At 32.9% G+C, this 9,536-nt stretch overlaps 1 protein-coding gene across 1 annotated transcript in view; it reads right to left on the reverse strand.

Moving 5' to 3' along the window:
- Positions 1-130: 130 nt before the first annotated feature.
- ETNK1 (ethanolamine kinase 1) overlaps positions 131-9,536 on the reverse strand; it is a 77,475-nt gene continuing 68,069 nt past the window's right edge. The window contains exons 7-8 of the mRNA XM_019654646.1: positions 6,169-6,242; positions 131-5,838 (exon numbers count right to left, since the gene is read on the reverse strand). Of these exons, the coding sequence (XP_019510191.1) occupies positions 5,766-5,838; positions 6,169-6,242 (147 nt within the window). The 3' untranslated portion in view covers positions 131-5,765. The remainder of the gene's footprint in view (positions 5,839-6,168; positions 6,243-9,536) is intronic.

Consider the following 9,536-nt stretch of genomic DNA (forward strand, 5'->3'; position numbering starts at 1 on the left):
TCCCATCCCCCAATTCCCCAATAAAAATCTTAAAAAAAAAAATCACTTCAAATATAGTTATACACTAACTTTGAAGTCTTGCTTTTCTACAAAAAGCCACAAAAATAGTTAAAATAACAAGATTTATGGATACACTGCAGTTAGAACCCAACTTTATTGTTACAACCAATTTTTTATTTACAGAATATAAATCTCTTCAAAAAGATACATTCCTTCATTTAATCAATGGTAAATGGCCTTACTAAACAAAAATAAAGCCTAAACATCACTTATATTTAAACAGAAATACAGTTTCATTAAAAGTTTATGAACATAGAGAAAAATGTATTTTTACTTAAGCAGTTACATGAATGAGGCTGTTTTTTAATTTTCTTCACTGGCAACCCCATTTTATCCATAGAACAAATTTTACTTAAATTAACAGTAGGAAAAATGTAAAAATTAAATTTTAAACATGAAAATATGCAACAAAAAACAGGAAGTATCTTCATTACCAGACAGATTAACAAGTTCTCAGACACTCAGATACTTTCTGAGGCATATCAAAACAACTACGTCAAAAGTTGCATTCATTTGAGAGGTATCAATACATTTTCAGTGCTGAGACTATTTGTAGCACTTACAGTATATACAAAGCAGCATTATACTACTATGGTTCACATTTGATCAACACAAATTTAAGCTTTATGCCCCAATTCCCCAATTCAACATACAACTAATGCAATGACAATTATTCATTTTGTATTTTTTTCCTTCTGAAACGGAATAAGAATATTATCATTTAAGAACATGGAATAATGTCATGTCTTCCTTCTATGATAGTAGTATATTTTAAAATTCAAATACTTTATATCATGGAAACTTCACTCAGCTGTACAAAAGCTCCTACATACAGCACAGTTAAAATTTTTCCTCTTTGCAGATTCTACCAATTTATAGTTACTTTAGTACAAATAACAGGAAACTTCAAATTAATGGACAGTAAAAATGTCAGTGTGTCATTACCTAAATTGAAGTAGCAGCACACCACGACCATGTCAAGTAAATACTCTGATCCCACCCACTGCTTTTGGGGGATCTTTTCCAGGTCGCAGGAGTGAATTTACATGGATACCATCAGGTCTCAACCTATCTTTGAAAGTTCCTTTAAGAGTGTTTAAATTTAACTAATGGAACAATTTAAATCAGTCAGCCTTTTCTTACCCTTCACTAACTAGTCCAAATACAATATGTAATGTTTTCAATTTTTATAAACTTCTTTAAGTGTTTTGTTAAAATGATTAATGACATTTATACCATTAATGGGTAAAATGTAAACAAAAATATGCCTACATTTAGGGTTCGAGTACTTTACACAAATTGTTCATAACTAGAAAAAGCTACTGGATTCATAATTAAAATATTTTATTTTATTTAACCTGCTGTCTGATAACATCAGTAGCATAGTAAGCACACAGGGAAGAAAAAGCAGATTTCAGGATAGAAACCTAACAAAAACTTTAATTTTGGATGTCTCCAACACAAAAGGTATTTTCTATAAGAACTATCATCATTTTTTCCATTCAAATAGTTGAAATCCTCTGTCCATTTCAAATTATGATCCAGAAATTTAAAAATTTAGTGTAAAAACTGTTCAGAAAAATCTGATTTATTATGTAATGTATTTTATTCATTTCAGTTTTCAAGTATTTAAGGAATGCAAATGGAAGCATTTTACAGACTAATCTTTAAAGACAGGAACAACTCATTTAAAATAACTGATATGCTATTCTGTCTAAAGACACCAAACCAAAGACATAACACTGTAATCACAGAGGTGGTAGTTAAGAAGGAAAAAAAGGCAGTTCAATAAAACTAATGTTTCTTTAAAAAAAAAAAAAAAAAGAAAAAGAAACAAAAACAAAACAGGCTGCCTTAATATGTAACTAAGTTTCCAGTCAAAGGACATTCTCAAATCTAATGAACTAAAGAAAACTAAGAACAAATCAATTTTGAAAGAGAGAGAAAGCTGCTTCACCACATACTCAGAATTCCCTTTTCCGCTGTGCATAACGATTACTCGAGTTTGCCTTTTGTGTAAAGTAAGTGCAAGTTGCTGCCAGTAACAAAACTCTGCTCCTAGCATAAAGCATTGTTAACTTCGTCTATCAACTGAATGACTGATTAATATTAAAACCTTAAGTCTATATCACTTTGGAATGCAGTATGAAATGCTTGAAGGCAATTTAAAGCAGAAACCAAACTAAAAGTATTCTCATTTATATTATGAAAGAATTAAAACTGGTACAGAAGGCTTTGTGTAATGTACAAAAGAAATATCTATATAATTATTAAAGTGGGGTTTTTTTAATTTGTAATTTAGAGTGTCTGGGGGAAATTTTTTTCTTTAAATCTGGAAACTTCAGTAACATATTTATGAAGTTAAAATAAATATTTTTAGTCCAGCAAAAACAGAAATATCAGTCATTAAAAGATTACTTATGTCTTTTCTGTCTTTTACAATCCCATAACGAACAACTTTATATTTAGAGATATGCTTAAGGTGAAGAGCTATTATTTATCATATCTCTTGTATATATAAAATTTAGATTCATATTGAGATATCTAATATTTCAAAGTTTTTTTGTAGAAAAGGGTTAAAAACCTTAAGGATGGAAAAGGATAATACTTCAGTTTGCAATCATTAAATTATATTTTTAATTTGCTTTAGCTTAGAATCATGAGTCAAAGAAAGGAGCTCTAAAAGTATATTAATCGCTTGCAGGAATCTAACCTCACAAAAACTAATGGACAACTAAAGAATGAAGAAAAGTCATATTAGGCACTGAGAGGCTAAATAAAGAAGTACTGACATTAACAAAAACTGTTAGACCCTATTTCCAGTTCCTCTTGTTATCCCACTGTGCAGCTAGATCTGTTGACTATTTCCAGTCTAAAACCAAAGAACTGGATCATTTCCTTACAGAAAAATTTCTACAAAAGGAAAAAGAATGACAAACAATACACAATCTCATATGCAAGATACAATTCACACTAATTTACAAATTTTTATTTACAGTTTTATATACATTCCAGGCAAACCTAGTTGATGAGTTTTGTGCTCATATTGATCTCAAATGATCATGTGAACAGTATGATTTACTACCACATTTGATTTCCAGAAAAGGGTGGTAGTATGGGGAGAGGGGGAAATCAAATGCTACTGGTCAGGTAAGACCTTACAAGTGTGTAAGGAACAAAGGAAGAAAAGTTTTGGAATTTTGCTTGTTAAAGCATCCAGGCCACTATGGTCTATTGACTAACAATGAGTACACATGAATGCCACTTCTCTAACAACCATTTCTATATTTACAAAGTGAGCTTACAAGTTGAGTTATTAGGTAAGGCATTCAAGTTCGTTAGCTTAACATAAAAAGGCAACAGTCATCTCTACAAGCCACAGGATAAATTTTAGAGAGATGTTTTTCCTTGAGAATCCCTTAAATGGTCAATAAAAAGGGAAGCAATTTTGAACCCTATTATTAGCCTGCAGCATGATCCCAAAAACCAATACAGAAGTGGGAGCATCACAACACCCAAAATCTAGCCAAAGAGTGGGGGAAATATCTTAAATATCTGATTTTGTTCCCAACACCCAATGCAAACTCCTAGGGCTAAAGTGAGAACCTTCATTCCCCTTTACATTTACTTCTATATGAATCTCTCTGAAATGTTTATAATAGTGTCACAGTTAGCAGCTATACACAGTCTACCAACAATGGCTCAGTGAATCTCTATTCAAAATAGTTTGAAGAATATGGAGTAAGGAAGAAAACTGATCTCTCCTCCCACAGTTCTCCAAAATACATACTGTTGCACCTTAAGAAGTTGAAAAGAAAAAAAAAAAAAAATCAAGAGTGTTACATATTCTTCATCATTCTAAGAAAATATTTCAACCACAAATGAAAGTTCCCCAAAACACAAATTTTCAAGTTCACTTTAAATTATATAAAAAAAACTATTAATTGTTTAATTGGTTCCATTCATTTAGTCAATTAGGTAAAATTCTATTGATCCTACAGTAATATGGTTTATAAAACAGAAGTGAACATTTATAACAATGGGGAAGTAGAAAACAAATCTTGGTCTAACACTGTTATAGATACAAACAGATTTTACGATTCTATTTATGTAACTAGAATTTACCATTTAAAATGGCCTTTAAGTGTTTCTATTTACTTTATTAGCTTTAAACATCTTGAGATAATCCAAGTATTTTAAAGCATTTATCTGAGAATATTAAGTCATTTGGAATAATACATCAGACTTCCCAGAAGATTTCTCAGAGGATAAATTTGTAGTTGCATATTCTGAATATGCAGATCCATTAAGCCAACTTTGTACATGGGCACTTATGTGACCAAAGTGCAAAGCTTGTCAGACTAATTTTCTAAGTAAAGACAACCATGACTTCGCAACTCCACCCAATAGTCTTCAAAACTTGAAGCCTACTTAACCCAAAGATCTAACTTCCTTCCATATGATAATTACCATCCTCACACTCCCAGATAAAATAAAAAACACAATTAAACAAAATCAAGAGAAATCAGAACAGGAGACTTTCCTACCTTGAGTATTTCTGCTTAATTCACATTTTGTTTTATCAGACTTGAAGTGTATAAGATCAATGCCTTAAATGTTCCTTATTTAATTCTTTTCACCACCTCAACTTATTTCTCTGAACCTACATGAATCAAGTAATCATTTGCTATCATCCTAAAGACACGCAGCCCAACTAAAACATGAAACCAAAATGTAAGAAATGAAGGTGGAGGGGTAAAAAGAATTCGTCGAAATGTATTTTCTTGTTCCCAAGTGTGATAAACATTTTATCCTTATTTCCAAAATTAGCAATTGTTCTACGAGCTATTTAATAAACAAATACATAAAACATCCTAAGGTATAACAAAACTTTTGGTTAGAAACAATTTGATATACTAAAATCTCAAAAACAAACTAACACGTAAATAACCACATTTAGTATATGAGAACATTATTGGATACAGATTTTGGTAACAAAATCATCATATCTATTCCAGGATTATACATTAAATAGTAATATTTATACTGCCAGACTATGTAGGGATAGGGGAATTTAATATTAAGAAATATTCCCCAAAAAGAAACTTTCCAATATTCAATTCAAAAAGATGTATAGTGAATATATAGCATAGATAGTGAATGTATTTATCCTCCTAAACAGGTATTTTTCAATGAACATCCTAAGTTATCTAGATCAGTGTCTGGCATTTCAAGAGTAAATGATCCATTTTACTTGCAGTGCATCAAGATAAAAAGGTTACACTGAACACCTAGAATGTTTACTAAAATTAACCTTACTAAAGTAAAACAAAAAAATTTTTTCTCTGGACCATTTTCATTTCTTACATTAAGACAGATGAAAGCAGTCACAGAATCATTTTACAACTGTAATAAATAATTCACATATAACATAGATTATCAAAGAAAAGATTAAACTGACATCTTTATACTTTTTTGCAGATATAACAAATTTCTAATCCACCACATACTGACAGCAGTAGGTATATTTTTTGACATCATTCAGTCTATTTAAAAAATAGATTGTGGTTGTTTAGAGGCATAATTTATAAAGCAAGATAACCAAATTAAATAACAGAATTTTAACAAGTATTGGCTTTTCTGAATTTCTTAAGAAAAGATTCACAAGCATTGTTCAGGTACTTGAGAATAATTAAATCACTTCTTTATTCAGGCATTTGTAATGCAATAACCTCAGGCTTCATTTTAAAGTATTGGTTAAAACGAACAATTGCATACCTAGTGAGAAAAGAGAATAATGACAGAATTAGTCAAAGCTGAAAAACTTAATCCTTTATTTCCACTCACCCTTCTAAGCTGATTTTATTTTTTTAAGTTTTAAGATGTTCAAAAAACACATTTTTAGTTTAGTGCACCACCTACTGGACACTTTTCTGATACTGAGCACACTTAACAGATTATACCAGCTTTCCTCTCAGACCAACTATTAAATATATGCAACCTTCATAACATTTTACTTCAAATAACTGCAATGTGCCCTATAAGTTCTAAATGTTAATGCAAAGAAAGTAGAGACTAATGTAATGCATACAGTAAAATTAAACTTACCCAAGGAAATCAAACTCAATAGTGGAGTATTTGGCTTGAATCAAAGCCCACAGTCCCCAAAAGAAATGAGAAGCCTAAAAAGGAAGGAAGATAAATCAAGAATTATAATAATGCATTTCTTTGTAAAACAAATATCAAATTGTTAATTTTTCCTTTTTCATCAATTCCATAAAAGAAACTTTCTTAATGCTTTTTTAAAATATCTAAAACACAGGTAATCTTTATGTGCACAGTTATCTAGATGGCTATAGATCATTTTGTCCACACCAAAAGAGGTTAAAAGAAATTATAGTCATTTAAAAAACAGAACCCAATTCCTATAATCTGCTTTGTGTAAGCAGCATCAGCACTGACGGATATTGGCTAAGTGTATTTCATGGTATTAATTGCTAACAGGCTCTCCTATAAAATACATTATCAAAGGACTTAGCTTCTTGACAAAAATATAAACAAAATAGAATATCCAAATCTCAAAACCAAAATATATATTTAAATATGAAGAATGTTCTAGAGGTGACAAATATCTGAAAAAAAATTTTTATTGACCCAACAATTCTGCATAACCAACCGTAACATAAAGTAACATGACTTTACTCTCATGTCAATTAAAAGTGGGTCTTAGGACTTAACAGGGAAAACATGACTCTGTAATTAGAAACTGTAGAATAATTGTGTGTGTGTGTGCGCTTTACAGGTTAAACATTATGATATTTTAAGATTCTGATAATGCTAATAAAACTGCATTTCCCAAGAAATACTCAAACTAGAAATAAAAAAATAAAAAAATTTTCATTCTAGAAAGATCTATTTAAAAAGTATGTTGCAAGCTGGCCGAGTGGCGCGATGGTTAGGAACTGGCTTGGGATGCCAGAGGACCCCGGTTCAGATCCCACATATGAGGGCCAGTGACATTGCCCTCCACAGCTAAGATGCTGAACAACAGCTCAACCTGGAGCTGGGCTGCCGTGAGTCGCCGGCGACGGCGTAGGCTGCAGCCCCTGCTGCAGTGGGTTGCCATGGGCTACCATGTGTAGCCAGCAGCCAGAGTGAGCGGCCGTCCAGAAGCCGGCGACTGATCTGCCTCACCCGGGAAGAGCGCAATGATGGTGCCAACTTGGGCCAGTGAAGCAACGTCCTCCACAACTAGACTGAAGAACAAAATGACAGCAACTTGTCTGTTCCCCTTCCCCTAATTCCCCAGCGCTGTTCCCATCCCCCCAATTCCCCAATAAAAATCTTTTAAAAAAATAAATAAATAAAAAGTATGTTGCGATAAAAATCTCTATTTAAATATACTATTGCACTCGTTTTCTGCCTCAAAAAATATTACTAGGATATTGAACTTTTCCTCAAATACAGGTTTAAAAAAGAATAAAAACTGCAGTAAAGAGTAAACAGTCACATGCACATGAAATGTTTTTTTTTAAAAAGGCTGGGCTCTAAACTGTTAAATTACTAGCTATGTGGCTTTGAGCAATTTATCTCCTCTCTACTGCTCTCTCACCTATAAAATGCAAGTGTGATATGATGCTTTATAATAACATATATTCAGTCTTCATCTACTGTTCATGGATCACAGCTCCCAAAATTCTTGGACTCTCCTAAACATAAGTGAAATGGGAGTGTCTTTTGTTATATTTGGTGTTTTGTCATAGGTTACTGAATAATTCTGAAGTCGCATAAGTAAAAGGAGTACCCTGTCATTCATAACAAGCCCCTTTCAAGTACATCTGAATTTATGATAATGAAGTCACCTCTGGAAAGCCCCTAAGGATAAAAGCTGGTTGCCAGGGGAACCAACCAAGTGATTAGAGGGTTGAAACTTTCAACCCCAGGACCTCCCAACCTTCAGGGAGAGGAGAGGGGCTGGAGACTGAGTTCAATCGTGAATGGCCAATGATTTAATTAATCTTGCCTATGTAATAAAGCTCCTAGAAACCCAAAAAGAGGGGGTTTGGAGAGCTTCCAAGTTGGAGTACACGGAGACATGCTGGGAGGGTACGTACCCCAAATTTCAGAACAGAAGTTCCTGTGTTCTAAACCTTGGCCCATGGAGCGCCTCATCTGACTTTTCTTCTGTCTCCTTTATAATGTCCTTTATAATAAACTGGTAAGCCTATGTAAATGTTTCTCTGAGTTCTGTAAGCCCCTCTAGCAAATTAACGAAACCCAAGTGAATGTGGAACTGAGAATGTGGAAGAAGCACAGGTAATAACCCAGTCTTGCAACTGGCTTCTGAAGTGGGGCGCAGCCCTGTGGGACTGAACCCGTAACCTGTGGGATTTGACACTATCTCTAGGTAGATATTGTCAGAATTGAGTTAAATTTGTAGGACACCCAGTCACTATCTGCTGAGAATTGGAAAATTGCTTGATGGTGTGGAAAAAACATACATCAGAGCAGGTATATTAGTATCTACACTGCATATAACAAATATTCAATAAAATATAACAAATATTCAATAAAATGTTACTTATTATATTAAATTAAAATGACAGATTTCAAAAATGGCCTTCTTTCTACCTAAGAAAGTGCCTTAGGTATTGAGAAGTGAATTATGAGATGAGATGCTTTTTCCTTTTGAAAGTCTAAATCAGTGGTTCTCAAAATGGTCCATAAATCCATGGAAGGTTCCTGGGATCCAAAACTATTGTTACACTTGCCTTTTTGACTATGTTAACATTTGCACTGATGGTTCAAAAACAATGGTGGGTGAAGCTACTGGAGGTACCTTAAACATAAGTCAAGGCATCAAGGCAGTGGCATCAAACTGTATTAGTATAGTATCCTATTCTTCTCATCACCACACACAGTAAAAAGCCAGTCTCACTAAAGAGTGTCTTTTATGAAGCCTTTAAAACTATCACTTTTATTCAACTGTACCCTTCAGTACATGTTATCCTAATATTCTGTGGAATGATACAGAAGTACACATAAAGCACGTCTACTACATACCCAAAGCATGAAGACTGTCTCAAGGAAAAACACACTTTATGTGACTGAGTTGTGAGCTGAACTTGCACATTTATAAATGGAATGCCATATTTTTACTTAAAAAAAACAACAAACATACAAACTGGTTATTAGACTTGGGTATTTGGCAGACATTTCTCAAATATAAAAAAGAGAACTTGTCATTTCAATGGAAAGAACTGACAATATTTGTTGCCAATGCCAAACTTCAAGTATTCAACCTAAAATACGAACTTTGTAAAATTTGTATTTGACTCTGTGTGCTTAACAGCTTACTACAGTACTTAAAACGTTTCTGATGATACTACCGTATTTGCCGGCGTATAAGACGACTGGGCGTATAAGACGACCCCCTAACATTTCCACTCAAAATACAGAGTTTGTTATATACTCGC

This window comes from Hipposideros armiger, unplaced genomic scaffold, assembly GCF_001890085.2.
Source record: "Hipposideros armiger isolate ML-2016 unplaced genomic scaffold, ASM189008v1 scaffold_227, whole genome shotgun sequence".
Lineage (NCBI taxonomy): Eukaryota > Metazoa > Chordata > Mammalia > Chiroptera > Hipposideridae > Hipposideros > Hipposideros armiger.